A 19,492-nucleotide genomic window follows, 5' to 3' on the forward strand; every position below is an offset into this window, starting at 1 on the left:
GGATGAATGGGGCAAGCGCTGAGCGGGCTCCGGGACCCCGCTGTGAGGCGATGCGGGGGCAGACCCTCCCCCTCCTTGAAGCCCACGAAGGCCGCGCTGCGCTGGGCCGACAAAATGGCGTCCGCTCCTTTACGCTGCGCGGCGCCGGGCGCTCGCGGGGGCGGGGCCTCGGCGCGTCTCCCTAGCAACTGCACCCCCCACCAGTGCGGCCATGGCCCCCCGGAAGTCCTGCCGCCGCGCGTCCTGTTTCTTAGGGAACGACGCCGGAAGGGGTGGGGCGGGTCAATGGTGGTGGGCGCGGACGTGGCCGCGGCGATTGAGGGGCTGCTCTCTGCTGCAGGTGAGAGCGGGGTAGCGCTGTGCGCCCCATCTCCTGCCCCAGCCCGCCCTATCCCGCACGGCCCGGGGGCTGCTGCCACTGGGGGAGGCGTCCAGCTTCCTTCCCGCCGGCGCTATCGCGATATATCGAGCTGTCGTGGCCCTTCCCGTGAGGCGAGTGCCTAGCCCAGGGTCTCCTTGTGCGCCCGCTCCTGGAGGGTAGATCTAATGGGGTGGCTTAGAGACGTGGCATGCAGGTTTTAAGGCTCGTTCACATTTTTACAGTGTGCTTAATTAAGGCTTTTGTAGCATTTAACGCATTTCCTTTTGAAAGGAGGATTCTATCCCATGCTGACTAATTCCTGAGCTTTTAAAACCACAACAAGATGGTGTGTGGTACTAGTGAGTCACTGACTGTGATTCAGATGTACTTCAGCTCAAGTAAATGAACCCTTTTGCTTCATTTATTTTTGTTTTGGTAGTGTCTAAAAGGCCCAGCGAAAAGTCATCACCTTGTAGAACTATGTGTTGTATAAGCACACAAAGAAGGCTGCAAGTCTGCATGTGCTCTTTCCAACTGTTTATTTAGGCTTGATTTCAGCTTGTTTTACCAATGTGAATGAAAAATAAGTGGGCCTAAAATGCTTCAAAACCAAAGCCTAATAGTAAACATCTGCCTTGTGGAATATGTCAATTTAAATAGACTAGGAAAGAAATAGTGGGAGCGCTGCATCGTGAGCTAAGGCTCTTAGGTGGAGGGAGACTGAAGCGGAACGCGTCTCCGCATCCAGTTGTGGTAGCTGAAGACCTATTGGGTTGTTTTAGTTGCAAAAATCATCTCGATTACCTTGATTACTCATCTCTACTCGTGTAATTACTGCATTTTTGAGTTTGATTTTTTCGGTGGAAAATTATAAGTGGAGGGAGCAGTAGATGGTGTTATGTGCATGCATACCTCTGCTCTATCCCCCTTCCTTGCATGGCAGCTTTTGTTCTTGGGAGAGGCACGTGCCAAAGAATGTGCCTTGGGCTCAGATTTTCTGCTGAATCAGTACTCTTCTGTAGTGGATTTCTGGGTAAGATAGCTATGAAAATTCACTAGGCTGCAATTTTAAAACTCATTTGTGGAATGTACACAACAATTGAAATTGCTTATGAGAGCTGTCTTCCCCTGACATTAGTATTATCATTTTCTCATGATAGTGCTGTCAGAAAAGCTTCAGCTTGTCCTTTGGAGAAGTAGAAATTGTGGATGTTTGGCTTGTCCTCACACCTTCAGTGCATTTGTTATACATTTATTTACATCTTTTAGACCTGGCTTTTTTTATTTTTTTATTTTTTTCAAAGAGAAAGGGCAAGGCTGTAGTACTATATATATATATGAGGATGGACAAAAATAACTTGAGCCCCCAGCATAAGGCAGATGCGTATAAACAAGCAAGTTCAGTAGAGGATTGCCACGGGGGCTGAAGTGCTTGTCCTTTGTTGAGGAGATGGGAGAACTGTGTTCCTTTGGCCTGGAGAAGAGGTGACTTTTGTGGTCATGTAATTGCAACCTTCCTGTACCTGTAAGGAGGTTTTCCAGAAGGCATAGCCAAGCTGTTTGGGGTGCTGAAGGGCGGGAAGATGGGAAACAACAAGCACAAGCTGAAACAAGGGAGGTTCAGGCTGAATCTGGAAAAATCTTTTCCCCATGAGGGCAGTTGAGTGGTGAGACAGGATGCCTAGAGCTGCTGTGCTGCTTTTGTCTTTGGAGGTTTTCCAAATGTGCTTGGATAAAACTGAGAGCAGCCTGGTCAGACCTTATGCCTAACCCTTCTTGGAGCAGGAGTCTGCACTGGGGACCTCTTGAGGTCCCTTCCAACAGGTCTTGAGATCCTAAGGGAGGGGAAAGGCCGATGTGGACAAGTGAGAGAGATCTAGTATAGAAAGTGACACCTAGACGTCATGAGTTGAAATGCAGCTTGTGAGAACTGTTTTAATAACCTTAGGTCTGGGAAAGTCTGCTTTCAAGGGTTTATTGATACCAGCTTATTGTGCCCCAGCAGCTAGAGCAGAAGGCAAAATCACAGCTACATGAAATACAGCGAAGACAATAAAAAGTTAGTAATGTTACTTTGGTTCTTCTCCTTACATTACAGCATGCTGTTCCTTGAGAGTGTAAGGGTTTTTTTTTTGGAGACTTCTATTTAGTTTGCAGTTGGTGAGTGAAGTGATCCATGTGAACTGTCTCGCTTCAAAACAAAATTAAAAATGTAATTGCATATAAGTCTTGGTTAGAAGTAATAAACAGTCTGTGCTCTATGCTTTTTTTTTTTTCCATAAACAGCACCCAGTAAACATATGATAGTGATTTCTGTCGTTAGTGTGTTTAAGGAGAGATGTGAGCTATGCACCCATTCATAAAAAGTGAATTGGCTGGAGAGCATGGAAAATCCTTGTAACTAGACTTGTTCTGGTTTGTAGTTGTCCAGTTGACAAATGTGGGCTCTCAGTCTGAACTTAGGACATTCTTTTCATTGTTTTTTAACATTGATTTACTTCTCCCATCTTTCTGAAGTTAAAGCGCTCTCTAGGTGCCACTTCTCTTCCCCTTTGACTGTCCTGTTTTTTTTTTCTCTCCTTTTGTTATCCATTTCACACCTTTACACTGTTCTTTGCTAACAGGTTGATCCTGCTGTGGGATAATGGCAGGAAAAGTAAAGTGGGTAACTGACATAGAAAAATCTGTATTAATAAACAACTTTGAAAAAAGAGGCTGGATTCAGGTGGCAGAAAATGAAGACTGGAATTTTTATTGGTAAGTACGTTAAAATAGCAATTTCTAAATTTGTGAAGTATTTTAATGTCTTCTGTTAATACCATTAGTAATATAACAAAATGCATATTTAAAAATAAAAGATGCACACATTAACTTACTGAAGTGTTCCTAAGAGCATAACATTGTTTCATTGCTCCTGTAATTTCTTATGCTATTGCTGATCCTTTGTTGAGATTTGTATTAGTAGATTTCTCCTCTAGCTGTGTAGGCCTGCTAAAGTCATTAGGTTTCCTCGAGACAGGAGGTCCTATCCGCATGGATCCTTTCCCATGCTAATGACCTTGTATGTCTTTCCAGTTTCATAAAGGTTTTGTCAGGCATTGGAAAGCCACTAACCTAGTAAGATGACAATCGCTTCTGAGGATACCATTTGTAAAAACACCAGGGCAAAGGCTGTAGCCAGTGGGGTGTCTTTTTGTTTCGTTTTGAAATGTGATATCTGATTTTATTCAAATTTCTTGGGAAAAAAGTCTGCTTACTGTATACTCTACTGTAGGAGGGTTTTTGTGGCCCAGTTGGAATTTTTGAATGGACCTTTACCTAAATTTTTTTGACAACCTGATGTAAGCAAAATGATCAAGGAGTACATGGTTCTAATATATGATACAACATTCTTTTATCAGTGTAGCAGAGGTTTGCCCTGTTACCAGAGTGCAAGCTCTTGTAGTAAAGGCCTTGAGAACTGCACTCGACTTCTCCTCATAGTAAAAAGTTATATGCAAACTAATTTTTCAACATTTCAATGCTGAAAGGTGAATATGAAATTAAATCAAGGTAATGGAGTTTGTCTAATACAAGACTGCAGTGCTGTGCTATGATGCAGTAATTTATTAAATGGTAGAAACAGTACCTCTTCAGGTAAGCCAAGCCATTTATATCGTCCCTTTCAAATATGACAGAATGGCACTTTATACTGCTGAATGTACCTTTTGCTAACCACTTATTTAAATGAGTAGGAATGTAGTAATCAGCTTGTGCTTTTGGAATGCAGCTGGAGGGAGGAGTAGGGGAACAGGACACTCATGCAAACTGTTGTTACTTGTTTTGTTTTCTTCCTGAAATGATAACAGCAGATTGATGCATTCAGGAAATAATCTTAAATTTCCAGTGTGACACCTTTAGTACAAAAGAAAAAAAAAACTTTGTATTTGTGGCTCTGCTCTTATCTTTTGTGAAAAATGAAGTAGATAACTGATTTGATGACTTGGTCACCGCAGCTCTCTGCTCTGGCATTTATGGATGTTTTTAGCAAGATCTGTGATTCACTGTTCATGTACTTGAAGTACTTTGGAATTCAGATAGCAAGGTGGTCAGTATGAGGTTGTTTTTGTGGCTTTTTTTTTTTTTTAAGAGGAAACCTGAGCTTCCAGAGAGCAAACCAATAGATTTAGAAAGATGCCTCTGTAGTATTTGGGTGCATATCAGTCATTTGTAGGCCCTGCTGGGATTTGACCTGTCTGTCATCAACAAGCCAGAGTCCACTAGGTCCAAGCTGTCATTTTACTTGCCTCACCATCTGCCCAAATTTGAGTAGCAGACGGACTGAGACAACCTCTGGCAGGATTTCATTTGGTCTTGCTAACAGGGGTTCAGTATGTTGTATTGTCACTGCAGCAAAGTATTTTACTACATAGAGCAATGAAAGAGGAGTGTGAAAGGGGGAGAAAACAGTGAGAGGGAGAAGATGAAGTAAAGGTAACACTGTTACAACTTTGTCCTCCTGGGTTGTGTTTCTTGAGAAAAGTAATTTGGTATCTGTCTTTGCCTTCAGGATGAGCGTACAAACGATCAGAAATGTTTTCAGTGTGGAAACTGGTTACCGTCTTTCTGATGACCAAATTGTCAATCATTTCCCCAACCACTATGAGCTGACCAGAAAGGATTTGATGGTAAAAAATATCAAGCGATATAGGAGAGAACTTGAGAAAGAAGGAAGTCCTCTTGCAGAAAAGGATGAAAATGGAAAATATATTTATTTGGGTATGTGGTTCTTATCAGCTTTAATCTTGTTTTCTGTGTGGTCAGTGACCTGTTGGCATTGTAACTTGAAACAGTAACAGAACAGCACGTTAATGTACAAATTATTCTAATTTACAAGTTGCTAGTTTTGTGCAATGAATTCAGTAAGAAAAACTGCTGCTTGCAAGAAGTATGTGCAACCAAAGCTGCCTATTTTTACCAGGTTGCTTTTGGAGACCTAAAATTGATGTGTTTGGATCATCACGTAAAAGTAATCTAGTTGCAGCACAGCTCAATTTTCTGAATTTCTGAAGTGTTCCAATGCTAAAATGACTATCTGCAGATGCTCTGTCACTAACAGTCAGTTAAATAGAATAAAGTGTACTCTATCCTAAAATTACTCTGTTCTGCAAACATAACAGCCTTCTTTCCCTGTCTTTTCCTCCTTTTCCCTTCCCACAAACCTGCCATTAGAGCATAAGGAAACACAAGAGTAGGGAAAGTGATTAAAAACAGTAGTTGCAAACATTTAATATGAAATTCTGTATTTTCAAAGCTTTTCACAAACCTTGTTTTGAAGGATAAGGGCTAATATTTCACAAATCGAGAGAAGTAGAGGTCATGTAACCTATTCAAGAACTTTGCTGAAATTAGACACAAGACAGGACTAAAAGATTGAACATTTCTGTTTCTGTCACACTGGGTGTTTCCTCCACTGTGTTCTTACTAGTACATAGCACTGTTCAGGGAAGAGAACAAATCCAGTTACTATGTGTGAAAGTTGTGTTTAAGCTTGGTTTGGTAAGCAGTAAGGTTCTTAATGAAGACTGAACTTACCAGTGCAGCATTAGCTGAAGCAACATGGGCTGAATGGAAATGATCATGAAATGATTATTTATAAGCATAAGGAAGAATCATGAAATTATTATTCCTAAATGTAAGGATATACAGAAATAGATTTGCATATGTATCTATCCCTATTTTAAAGAGGGAAGTATTGTGGCATTAAGGTATTTTGCTATAAGATCAGTGGTGGAACTGAAGGGCCCTAAAACTTCATATCAGAAAGGGCTGGAGTTTCTTTAAATCAAAAGTGAAAAAACATTATCTGGAAATCCTATACTGGAGCAAAAACTAAAATAATCTTTTGTAGAAAGGTTCCAGACAGAATTGAATGGATAAACTCTTCAGAGGAGAAATTTAGGGGAAGTTGGAGAACTGGTAATGACTGCTAGAAAATGAAGTTTAAAAACAAGTAAGAACAAGCAAAAACAAACAAAAAATCCACCACCATCGCACCCCCCTGCAAAAAAACAAATAAAACCACAACCAACCAAAGGAAAAAAGCCACTACCCCTTCAAAACAAACAAACAAAGTAGGAGTAGGAGTAAGTTGGGAGTAAGGAGAGCAAAGTTGTTACAGAGGTCGGAAAGCATTGGAGTGAAATAGAGATGGAGACATTGAACTGATTTACATCTGGGGCAAGTGGAAAAAAAGCACTGTTCATCTGTGTAAGAAAGAAGCATTGCTTTATGGATGAAACTGAGAATAATCTGATAGCGAAAAGCAAGAAATATTTTTCTTTAGATTTCCGCGAGCATGGTAATACTGGGTATGGGAGCAAAGAATGACTAATGGAAGTTACACAGAAACAAAAAATACCACATCCAAAGAGGAAACATCAACATTAGGATTTTTGCATATACAGAGATTTGAAGAATGATAAAAGCTAGCATATGAAATCGAGAAATTTTGCTAATATAAGTTAAGTTGGAATGGTGTCTAATACTCTAATTGCACATCATTTAAACAGAAGAAAAATAATCCATATGAATTAAAGTCTGCTAATCTGAAATTAGCAGCATGCAATATTTAGCAATTCTTTAAGTAAAAACTATGAACTAAATGAGATTAAAAAGCAACATGAGTTTTATTGAAGGTGGATCATGCCAGATTGGAAAAATTGAGAACCAAGAAATTATTTTTTACCCTATATTCATGAATAGTCTTCTTAGATACAGCGTCCTTAATCGTGAACCTTTTTTTTTTCTCTTAACTCAGATTTTGTTCCTGTTACTTTTATGCTTCCTGCCGATTATAATCTCTTTGTTGAAGAATTCAGAAAAAATCCCTCCAGCACTTGGATTATGAAACCTTGTGGTAAAGCTCAAGGAAAAGGAATATTTCTAATCAATAAACTCTCTCAAATTAAAAAATGGTCTCGAGATAGCAAAACATCTTCGTAAGTGCTTTAAAGACTAAACCCTTTGTTGTACTTTGTATAATCAGGTGAACCACATGAACATGCTAGTTGTCCGATGCACAGGGAAAAGTATTTCATTACTATTGCTTTGTCATTATATAGTTTTGCATTTCATCTCAATTATCTGGCTTCCTCCTTCAAACAAGTCTTAGTAAGATTTATTTTGGTGCGAGGAGGTATAAAAAAATTTTTGAATAACTATTCTCTATAAAAAATGCTTTTAGTGTTGGACGAATAACTTGCAAAAACAAATTGCTCTGCTCCATAGTGTTAAATAACAGGAAGTGAGGAAAAAAATCTTTCCCTGAGCAGTTTGTATTTAATATGTATCAATTCACTTCTTAAACTAATACAAAGGAGGAATGTGCTTTTGGGAAATAAAGACGTGATCTGTTTGGAGCACAAAGTAATACACCTTACATTGGTGACCTACTTCCAAATGGATCTAACAGTTTAGCAATCTGTGTTTTCCTCTGACTAATAAAAGTTTTGATCACACAACTAATGCTATTTTTTTCGGTTATAAATTGACTGGCTAAACCTCCCTTGAGTATTTTTTTCTATTTACCTTGGAATCTGAAGAATGTCACAGTTTGAAAGCTAGCTTTGCAATTGCAAGCTATGCATAAATACAAACATTCTAGGAATACAAGGCTTTGACTAACAAAGGTAATGTAATATGTACTCTTTGCTTTTCTGAACTCTGATTAGCTGTAAATGCTCTCAAAGGAAAAGGCTGGTTTGTAGAACTGCATTCTGAGTGGCTCAGTTAGCTACTCTGTTAACTTCAAAACTGAATTTAATTGGAAATCTCAGCCATGTGTTTTGTATTAACTTTTTTTTCTTTGGTACGTAATGATGGATGCCAAGCATGTTTTATTAACCAGTATAACTTAAAACATTGCATTGCCAATAAGATACAAGATTTCAGTCAATTCAAAATCACAGGCTGCTTCTAAAGAAGAAAAAGATCTATCCTGTTATAACGTTTACAGTTGTCACATTCTGAAACCTTACTGATGTCTTACAGGTTTGTATCTCAGTCTTCCAAAGAAGCTTATGTGATTTCTCTATATATCAACAATCCATTACTAATTGGAGGAAAGAAATTTGACCTTCGTCTGTATGTTTTAGTATCTACCTATCGCCCTCTGAGATGTTACATGTAAGATCGTATGTGTTTGTATATTAATGTTTAATGTAGTCAAAATAACGTTGCCATTGTTGCACAAAGAAGTTTAACATGTACATGGTGTCCTGAGATGATCTTTTACTTACTTCCTACTGGGGTTTAAACTTTAATGACTTTTTGCATTTAAGGTATAAACTTGGATTTTGCCGGTTTTGCACAGTAAAATATACACCAAGTACAAGTGAATTGGATAACATGTTTGTACATCTTACAAATGTTGCCATTCAGAAACATGGGGTAAGTGTACTGTGTTCTTAGGTGCTTTTTCATAGGAAGACTGGTTTTCTTGAATTGTCGCAAAAGTTTGGAATAAAAAGGCTTTTTGTCATTTTTTCATCAGCTTGCAATTAAATTACTTACTTGATCTTTAAATAAATAATTTTTAAAAGACTGTAGATAAAATATATGCAAGGTAATGAGTTGCAAGCTCTGTAATAGACTGTGATATCTTCAGTGTTGACTTGCAGTAGTTGAAAGCAATTTCTTTCCAAGTCTCCTGTCATTTAAATGCTAATATGCTCACTTAGCAATTCAGTCTATGAGCAGTGGAATTAATGAAGCCTGGTTCCTGTGGATTTGTATTTTATAATGGCACTTGAATATCTCCTTCCTGATCTCCCCTTCCCTCTTTCTCACCTATCCAGTTAATTCAGCTTTCCGGTTTTCAGCACTTATTTACCACAGTGCCTTCCACCTTCTTCCTATGTGTCGTCGTCGTGGTGTCGTCCCCCTCCTCCCCCCCCACAGCTTTCTTTGGTGAAAAAGGGAACATGCAGTTGTGAGTTTAGTGATAACTGTTTGCTGCCTGGCCAGCTGGTGGCTTCCTCTTGAATGCACAATGATGGAGTTCTGCCTGAAGAACAGTTCCGTCCTGTAATTTGCCATTGATGCTCATAAAATATGTGGAAGCCTGATAGCTTTGACAGCATTTCCCTCTGTCAAAATAGGCTAAAATTCACCAGTGAAAGGAAAGGCTAGTGGGTTAGGGGTGAAACAAACGGGTGGACATGCAGTATCACTGCCCAAAACTTGTTCCTTCAGGGAATTCACTTGATAATGGCTGTCCCTTCTGCATTTTTAGCAGATGTCTGTGATTTGTAAAACGTGCCTCTGTAGCAGGGATTAAAACTCCATTGTTTTACTTCCCAATTTTGTGGGGTTTATTTTTTTAAGAGCATTGAAAATATGTACATATATGTATATGCACGCTCATGCACAAGAAAAATGTGCCTTGTGTCTTACTGCTTTGTAAGTTATAGCAGAACTGTTAGGAGTTATAGCTATAACCTACATATAGCTATAGCTTGTAACTGTTATAGCAGCATAACAGAACTGTTTTTATCCGGATATTCCTGTAACAAAGGTGTGAATTGTAAATGTCACCTATGGTGGTAATTATTAGCTAGAGTAAGTGTCAAAATGTAACACTTTTAGCACTGCAAACGTTTTCTTGCTCAGATGCTGATTTGTGAAGTGCTTCAGAGATCTTATGATCTGACAGGGCACACTGAGTTGCGGTAAAACAGTTCCCGTACAATGTAAGAGCATAAATCATGGTGCTGTTGCCAGTAACAGAGAAGAGATGAGGCATGGGATATGTTGCCTATCCCATTATTATGCACCCTTTCATCTACACCAACTAAAGTATTTCTCCCAAGAACTTCAGTATTTCTCCCAAATAAAAGTAGAAGTGAAAATAAGTAGTGAGGTCATCTTGAAAGAAGAAAGGACAACAGAAATGGGTATAGAAGTATCAGCATAAAAATGTACAGTCATTACTGGAGCATTTGAAAGATTTATTTTTTTTAGAAATGTTGAACCATTAATACCTGTTGAGTCTTCCAGAAAGAGGTGAGAAAAGTTTAGCCACTGTCTGTCCCATCTTTCCTTCTGTTTTAAACATGTCTGCAACTTCAGAGGCAACTAAGCTGTACAATTTTAGAAGAACCACCTAATTTGAACTGTCAAGTGATTTATCAAAATTATGATGAGGTCTGGAAAGGCTCTTAGTTTCTAGCTTTTCATCTCTACTCTAAACCCTACGTGAACCCTGGAGTTTTACTTTATTTGTATCCTACAAGCTCATGGGAAAATATCACTAAATTGAAAAGCTTATAATTCAATATCAGGGAGAGAGAAAAAGTAATGTAAAGGGAAGGAGGGTAATTAAGTATACACATTGTAATATTTGTGCCAGAAAATATAATTCTAAATCATTATTCACTGCATATGTAATGCAAAAAAAACCAACAGTAATTCTTCTATTCAATTTTCTGTTAGCAATCGTCCATGTAGCCTGCAATATTCTGCTTTGTTCTGATATTTTTAATTAAATAGTTGTGACAGTGCAAAGCTCTATACAGTTGCAATCTATTTTCTGATCCAAACCATTCAATGATTCTATTTTGATTTGAGTATTTATTCTGAAATGCAAAGTGGGTTGAAACTTTGATCTCTGTCCCCTTTCTGGAATCTGTGGTCTTAAGACATTTTTTCCATGCAAGTCCTGAGAACCATGTTTCAGATCTTTATTTGTATAGTCTTTCAAATTTACTATGGGGGAAGCTGTAGAGGAGAGGAGGAAAACAAAACAAAACACCAACCAAACAAACAAAAAACTAAAAATAGATAGAGGTTTCTCTGACCTTTTTTTACAAGATGAAAGGTTTCATTCCTATAAGAACTTTTTTCTACTCTAGGCATTCAGTGTTTTATAATTTAGCAGGCATACAATTGTTCTTATAAACGCTCAGAGGAAAATCTTTAAAAAGGGATAAAGTCCTTGTCCTGAGAGCTATTTGAGGACTGAAAATATCTTTCCATCAGTAAGAACACCATCAGTTTGCTTTGGTCCTTCCGTTTAGCGAGAATATCTTGCAGGACATTGATAGCCTCTGAAAAGACAAAAATATAGCAACCTCCTTTTTTCCCTTGTTCTATTTCAGCAGCACTTAATGTGTTTTCTATAGCAAAGTACTGAATTACCTGAAAAATTGTTTGAGAGTAATTCAGGTGTTATTTCACTGTCTTCATTAATGCAGCTGTTGTCAGTAGTACCATTAAGAATATACCATGCTTGTCTTTTGAGGAAACAGACAAGTCATATTTTAAATGAGTAAACCCAGATAAGTGCTACATTTTAGAACTGCTAACTTTAGTGAAATTTAGCTATTATTAACTATTTCTCCAGAGGAGGAAAAAGGTTCAGTCTTCTCTTGTCACACTTCAAAACTTAGATTTCCCAGTCGAAACTTAGATTTTGCTATTAAACTGTTGAAGTACTTTTTTTCTTTTAAGTCCAGCTTTATTACTTGATTTGTGAAGTGCGATGTAAACATATGGCTATAATAAAAATGGTTGTTTATGTAGAGGGCAGTTTAAAGATGAAGTCTGCATAAAGCTGTAAAATAGAGTAAAAGCAATTTGAGTTTGTTTTTAAAACAACATTTGTATGCAAGTATAAGTGGACTTTTTGTGTGGATGAAACAAAACTGCTGAACAACTTCAAAATCTTAGACTAAATTAACCGTGCAACTCTTCAGGATGATTACAATCATATCCATGGAGGCAAGTGGACAGTGAGTAACTTACGCCTGTATCTAGAAAGCACCCGTGGAAAGGAAGTGACGAACAAATTATTTGATGAAATTCACTGGATAATTGTGCAGTCCCTGAAAGCCGTTGCGGTGAGTACTGTTCTGGGAATGCTGCTAGTGTAGACTTTTCATAACCATGCAAGTGAGCTTGCCACCAAAAAATCCTTGAAATCTGTTTCCTGCTATTTGAGTGACAGTGTTGATGCTGATTCCTGCAATTCTGTGATCTGTTGATTTGTTTGAGCTGGGTGAATTTGAATCTTGGGTGGGTGGGCGAGCTGTGTGTGCATATTGAAGAGCTGAATGAATCTCTCTCCTTCAGGTCTCTCTGAACTATTTAATATGACTTGATAGTGCCCTTGTGAATAGTATTAAGCTCTGCCAAGGCTCATGATGTCATTTCAGCAATAACAAATATGTCAAAGAAAAAATAGCTGTGGAGGACAATTTATCAATCAAAATGTAAGGATATTAGTTTAGCAGACTTACGTAACTTACTTTCAGCTCTTCTATATACTAGTCACATAGTTATCATGAACTGTTATACACTTACTTTTTTTGATTTAAATATGATAGTCCTCTGCTTGAGTGACCTTTGAGTGTTTGGGTAATAGTCCATGATTACATTAGAGAGCAGGTACTGCTCCATGGGGCAACTGGGGTAACTGAAGAGCTTATTGCTGCCAAGAAGGGCTGTCCTGTTCTCAAGTGCATGGTCTCATCATCTTTTTTGGGCTGGTCCTGGCACCATTGGGAGTTGAATCATCTCACTTGTCCAACTGAAAAATTACTATTTTATTGATGGGTTGGTATTCTGCCAGTGTTATAAGCTGAATGACCTCACTGAAGGATCAGATGAATGCCAGAATCAGCACAAGAAAGAGGGACAAGGTCATGAAGCTAGAATCAGTGGGAGGTGGGGAAGTGGGGCTCACCTCAGCGTCTGCTATCCAATCATATTTGAAAACAGATGTGAGAAGAAAAGGTATTTGATCTAAATGTTTGCAGAACCTTAGGAGAAGAAAAGTGTTTAGAATATAGAGGATGAAATGTTTTGGTCAGCTTCAGTACTTCTTTGTGTCTGAGAATGACAGATGTAATAAGAGATGCTCTTTCCTCTTACCCCTCTTTCATTCTCTGAAGAAATGAAAAGCTTTCATTATTAATGTAGGAGAGGAAATCATGTTTCTAACCTGTTACAAAGGTTTCTTTAAAAGATCTGATGAGATTTGTATAAAAGTCTTGGCGTGCATACTGAAAATCCTTTGCAGATGCTGGAAAATTGAGTGGAGGATGTGTATCTATGTACAACATGATCCTTTGTCTCTCTTAGCTTTCAAGATCGTAGATGGCTTGAGCTAATAATAGTTTTTAAAAATATCTGGTAATTGTTTGACCTTACTTTTCTGCAGTAAAAGAAATGTCTTTGAATAAGTCTTCCATCTCTGAAGTTTAAAGAATTTATGTTTATGTGAAGCTATGTTACGTAAACTTGAAAACTTCCCAATTTCTCCAGATATATTTAGGTTTTAGATATTCTTACTGCTTTTGAAAAATGGGAGAACGCTTATTTTAAAGCTGGAAGCATGATGGAAAACTAATGTAACAGTCCTTGGCATTAATGCAATCATTAATATTGAAATGTGTACTTTGGAGTTGAGTGTGGGGAGAATCCTGAACTTATTAGTAGCTTATGTTAGAGTTACATTAGCTTATGTTGTAGAAGATTTGTAATCCAGTCCTGTCACTTATAGCAAATCAAGTGCATAATCAGGTTACTTACAAATTGGTTGTTCTTAATACATTTTTGTCTTTTTTTTTTAGCCTGTAATGAATAATGATAAACACTGCTTTGAATGCTATGGATATGACATTATCATTGATGACAAGCTTAAACCATGGCTAATTGAGGTAAAGTTACACAAAATATGGAAATAACTTCTTACTAATTTTATATCACAGAGTAGAAGACTACAGAGGAATCTACTTGGTTTTCTCTTTTTAAGCTTTGTCTTTCTGTTCTTTAGGTAAGTGGATTAGGCAAAATGTCAGAAAGTAAAATAGACCATGTGATGACCAAGCTACTGTGTGCTTTTTTTCTGTTTGTTTTTTTTGTGTGTTTGTGGCTTTCTGTTTTGTCTTCCAAATCCGGAGCATCCACACAATTAGACTTCAGAGGCAGTCTGAATATTAGCAGCCCTCTTAGTTAATGTATCAGTAGCTGGAAAATTGACATTGGCCCGATGCAGCATAACATTGAGCTTACCAAGTCTTGAGCGCTGTCATGTCATTAATGTTGCAGGTTAGGAGGAAAGAAAGGGGAGGCATATACAGGATAATTGGGATATTTGGAAAGCTTCTTTTTTCACATAAATTTCTCTTTAGTGTATTAACTTTGGATCTGTGTGTTCAACAAAAATTTTATCTAGCCCTCTTCCTTAATCCTACTGAAAGAGCAAAGCTGTTTGTTGTTCTGATACCACTTCTTTGTAATAAACGTGGAACACAAGAGATATGTTAAAATTAACCCCACTTTTAGCCTTAGCTAAAAAAAAAAAAAAAATCCAATTTAGTGCTCTGAATAGAGAGGGAGCATATGTGTTTCTCCAGCTCACAATTTAACAGGGGAGAACTTGGATTAAGAACATAAATAAAAGCTGTTTAACTAGAATAAGCCTACAGATTCCTGTATGTAGCAACTGTTGGAGTGAACCAGGCACTGAAATTTATGGTTTTGGTATCCATGGAAGCTTAGAAAACTAAACAAAAATCTGTTTTTCTGAAACCTGGTGAACTTAGTCTCAGGAAAAATCTTCAAGGCCTTCTGGCACTGCAGACACGTAGTGTTGTTTTTTTTTTTAAGTTAAAAAAAAAAAAAGCCCAACGGGGGATTCCATTCAACATCTGAGGAACAGAAAGATGTGCTTAGAGACGCTGATTCTTCATTTCCCAAATAGTATGTGTAGTCATCACAAGTGCTGTTTAGAGAACTGTACTACTCAAAAAATTGATGCTGCCTTTTTTTTTGTAGGTTAATGCTTCCCCTTCTCTTACTTCCAGTACGGCTAATGATCGCATCTTGAAGTACAATCTTATTAATGACACACTTAACATTGCTGTGCCAAATGGGGAAATTCCAGACTGTAAATGGAATAAATCTCCACCAAAAGAGGTTCTTGGCAATTATGAAGTCTTGTAAGTTTTATCAATGTTCTATATAAATGCAAATGTTTTTCAGTTGCTCCACTTTATCTCTGTGGTCTACACTGCACATTAAAAAAAGTAAACTTAATTCATTCATATGGGAAAAATGGACAGAAAGATAGCACTTCATTTTTTAGGGCTGCATTAGCAGCTTTGGAGGTGGGAGTACATCCTTTATCTCCAGAGGGAACTTAAATTGTCTAATAAACCGCTGGGTGTAGTGAGCTTCCAGAAGCTGAATTTGAGGGATAGAAGCAAGAGAGCGTTTGTCTTCTACATACGTAGAGTTTAATTTTCTTGAGTGTAACATACAGATTGTAGTTAAATAGATAAAATTTGTATCAAATAGCTATTACCTCTCAGTTCATAGAAATGATGCCACTTAATTCTTGTCATTCATGGATGTAATAATAATAATGTATTGCCAGGTATTTTTAAAATTCCCCAATCTGTATTACAAAGGGAGAAATCAAGGAGATGGACATCTTTATGTTGGAGTGTCTGAAGAATTTATCTAGGATGCAGAGGAACACTTGAATACCATGTTGATGACAATTTCTCATGTTTATTGAAAGAATGTTCACATAGGTTCTCAAGTCTATTTATATTACAATTGTTTAGGATGTCAGGAATGTGGTATGTACACAGTTGATCCAATAGTTCATACCAGTTTTACACTCTTTTGATATGTTAGTAAAATCAGTTATATATGTAAGTGTCAGCTGAATTACGATTTAAATTTCAGTTAATGTTTTATATGTGGTAGCTACAAATACCTATACAACAATGTAACTAAACATATATTATGCCTGTTCTACGACTGATCTACAAAATATTGTAGTATTATCTTTTGATAATTATACGTCCATAGCCAATTCCTGCTTAAAATTTCCATAACAACTGAAAGGTAAGTGTATACTGAAGTTATCTGAGACTATAATGTGGTTAGATATTTAAAGAACTACTTGTCACTGTGGTTAAGTGTTACAAAATACATGTCATCAAATGCATTTAATTTAAACAGTTTGTTCAGCTCATTCTTTCCCTACTTGCTCACTGATGCAACATTGGAGTTTTCTGAAATTGCAGTTAGCATCCCTCTGTTTGAAGCAATAACTTAAGACTTCATTAAATGGCCAGCAATCAGATGTTGTTGCTCAACCACAGGTCTGCAGTAGCAATATTGAGGAGAAATACAGAAGAACATTTCACGCTTGTGAAATTTCACAAACTCAGGAGTTTAACTAAAGCTGCCAAACAATTTGTTGCTTACAAAAAGTAGCTGAAGATGTTTTGGTTGATCTGTATTTTAAAATCATGTGGTGGTAAATTTCCTTGAATAATAGCTGTATCGCAAACTATGTGCATGTAAACATGTGCATAAAACAGCTTGTATTAAATGCCAGTGCTAAATATTAAGCAAAACAGAATATGGAAGACTTGTTGTTTGTGTAGTGAATAGTGGGACAAGGTACTGAACACATTGTCTTATTTTTAGATATGATGAAGAGATGGCGCAAAGTGATGGTCCTGATCGTGACTTGCGAAGTCGTTCTGGGCAATCCACTGGAACAAAAGGAGGTCGTGCAAGAGATTCGGGAAAGCCTATATTGACCACCTGGAAATAATGATTAAAAAACCCAACCACACTGGTGGTAGGACAACATCATGAACAAAAAGGCGATTATCATTAACCAATTTCTCTATTTTGGTATGTTGTATGTGGGAAGTATTAAAGGAGGACAATACGGCTTTTGAAAAGAAATGAAATATACTCTAAAACCAGGAACTGTACTATACATGTGCTGACTTGCCAATTATAATAATTATACACATGCATGTGCATATATATATATATAAAAAATGTATGCATATATATAAAAAACTAATTTCATGCAAGGATATTTGTGCATGTGCTTATAGTAGTTCTCTGAAAAACAACGAATTCTGAACTTTTAGAAGCATATATATTCAGACTTTGAAGAAACCAATACACTCTCAGCAATGATTAAAAGGTTTCTTTATAAAGATGACAACTCAAAATATGTTCTGAAAGAAGATACTTGTTGCTCTGAATATAATTTATTTTCAATAGTAGCCTATCTCTACATCTATGTAATAAATGAGATACGGATTCTGTGAACGGGTGGTAGTGGTGAGGATAAGTATTGCCAGAATGATGGTTGATGGCTTCTTGCTAGTAAGGAAAAAAAAAGTAATGAGAGAAAATAGTAGTGCATGGAGTCAATGATTTACAAACAGTCTTAAGAACTTGAAAAGTAAATCTTTATATGCTGAGGGTTTTTTGATCATTTTGTTTTTGTTTTCCCTTAGAATGTTTTGAGCTGATATCTCTTTAACGGTAAAAGTTTCATGTACAAAGGAAATATTTAATATGGTAAATTGATGCATTATTTGACTAGCTGTTCACTTTTATTGCAAGATAATGTATCTTTGGAAAATCAGACAGAACAATTACATACTGTAATAAATCTCAGTGCTTGAGACTGGCTATATATCTCTATTTGCACCAGAGTCTCTTCATGTATTTATGCATGTAAGTAGAATATCTGGATATTTTTGTATATTTTGTATGTACTATAACAAAAATATTGTTGAATATGATAAGCTATTTCTAGTAGCTCTTGTATCAAAATCTGTGATAATTAGCTACCAAAATATATAGAGCAAAAGTTAAAAATAGGTATTTCAGCCTTCTAACATTGTAGTATATAAATAAACTAGTTGAGTCTGTCAGTGGCTCTTGTTTTCCACTTGCATTTCTACCAGCTGTTTGGCTGTTATTCATATATGTATGGATGCGCAGCTCTGATCATCTCCTCCCCCCCCCCTTTTTTTTTTGGATAGTGGAGGATTACGGAGAGAGAGACAAAGGAGTCTTGAAGTTGCAAGTATCCATGCAACCATAATACACTCTAATCTGGATACCACTAGTGCAGCGATACTCCATTTCTGCTTGCCAGAGCAGGCTAAGTGCTTTTCACCTTTCTATGTGGCAGGCCACTTAAGTGCATGCAAATTAAACTTAACCTCTCCCATAAGTGTATTATTAATAACTTATCTTGCTGACACAAACATGGATTCAATAATACAGTGCTCTTTAAAGAGCAAGAAATCAGAGACTGCAGTTAGTTATGGTGACCCTCTCTTCCTGATCTCACTCCACTTTCTTTTTAAAAACAATGGACTAGTGATCAGGTATATCAGACTTTCTCCTCGTTTCCTTTTCCAATAAGCTTTTTGCAGAGGTTGAAGTTTGAAAGCTTAGCTATGTTATCACTTCTAATGCATACAAAAAATAGCTATACAAAGAGAGTTTTATGGAATGAAAGTGAAATGACATGAAATCCTAGGTGATTCAGATTGCCTTTATCAGTAACAAGCAAAAAATAACTGTAAGCAAGCAGGAAGTTTTCCTTTTCTATGAAGAACTTGAAGCCTGATATAGATACATGAAATGTTCTTGTGAAAATCAAAACTGGGAACCCCCGTTGAAAAATACAATGCTTTGCCTGAATTTGACTAAGGAAAGGGCCGTGGCCCGTGGTAGCTGAAAAAGTTTTCTCTGTGCATGAAATGACTTGTCTGCAGGCTCTGCAATGGGGCGGAGGGGAGAAGGAAACAAAAGCAGCCCTAGCTAATAGTTCTGGGGGAGGAGGGCAGTATGTGAACATCAGTCTGTGAGATGTTTGTTTTTACCTTTCAAGGCCATGTACAGGTGAAAAGCTGGTGAGGAGGAGGAAGGGCTGGAAACGAAAACTTATTTCATGTCCAGGGTTAAAATTTTAAACTTTCACTCCAGCGTTCCTTAGCTAAATCTGCTATTGTAGTAGGACACAAATAATGGTACAATGTGGTGGGTAAACTGATAACAGCCTGGGGCATGCTCCACTATCAGTTGGAGCTGAGGTGATTAGTGAGATGTTTAAACCATTCTGGCATGTGTTTATACTGTAGGAGTTGAGGGTAATTAAAGGTGTGATGTTAACGTGTATGACAAGATGTTCAACCTTGTGTGGATGCTCTCATTCAGAGGTAAGGTGGCTCTTTTTGCTGGAGCCTAATTCTCCAAAAGATTAAAGGCTGTTTGACCTCTGATTGAGAGAGCTTAAATGGG

General features: G+C 37.4%; 1 protein-coding gene across 3 annotated transcripts; it reads left to right on the forward strand.

Annotated features, from left to right (window-relative positions):
* The first annotated feature begins 219 nt into the window (after nucleotides 1-219).
* TTLL1 (TTL family tubulin polyglutamylase complex subunit L1) lies at nucleotides 220-18,108 on the forward strand. Of its 3 annotated transcripts, none has more exons than XM_013184596.3 (10): nucleotides 220-340; nucleotides 2,986-3,118; nucleotides 4,911-5,119; nucleotides 7,161-7,341; nucleotides 8,393-8,527; nucleotides 8,683-8,791; nucleotides 12,097-12,240; nucleotides 13,975-14,061; nucleotides 15,182-15,345; nucleotides 16,853-18,108. In XM_013184596.3, the coding sequence occupies exons 2-10, from the start codon at nucleotides 3,006-3,008 to the stop codon at nucleotides 16,980-16,982; spliced, it is 1,272 nt and encodes a 423-aa protein (XP_013040050.1). In that variant the 5' UTR covers nucleotides 220-340; nucleotides 2,986-3,005; the 3' UTR covers nucleotides 16,983-18,108. The 3 variants fall into 3 exon arrangements, with proteins under 3 accessions (XP_013040050.1, XP_066846439.1, XP_013040051.1); XM_013184597.3 differs by lacking the exon at nucleotides 220-340 and adding an exon at nucleotides 362-492; XM_066990338.1 differs by lacking the exon at nucleotides 8,393-8,527.
* Nucleotides 18,109-19,492: the final 1,384 nt, after the last annotated feature.

This window comes from Anser cygnoides, chromosome 1, assembly GCF_040182565.1.
Source record: "Anser cygnoides isolate HZ-2024a breed goose chromosome 1, Taihu_goose_T2T_genome, whole genome shotgun sequence".
Classification (NCBI taxonomy): domain Eukaryota; kingdom Metazoa; phylum Chordata; class Aves; order Anseriformes; family Anatidae; genus Anser; species Anser cygnoides.

Coding starts and splice junctions, on each gene's coding strand:
- TTLL1 (XM_013184596.3), top strand. CDS start 3,006: ATGGCAGGAAAAGTAAAGTGGGTAACTGACATAGAAAAATCTGTATTA. Junction 8,528..8,682: donor CGCCCTCTGAGATGTTACAT/GTAAGATCGTAT, acceptor TTTGCATTTAAG/GTATAAACTTGGATTTTGCC. Junction 12,241..13,974: donor AGTCCCTGAAAGCCGTTGCG/GTGAGTACTGTT, acceptor TTTTTTTTTTAG/CCTGTAATGAATAATGATAA.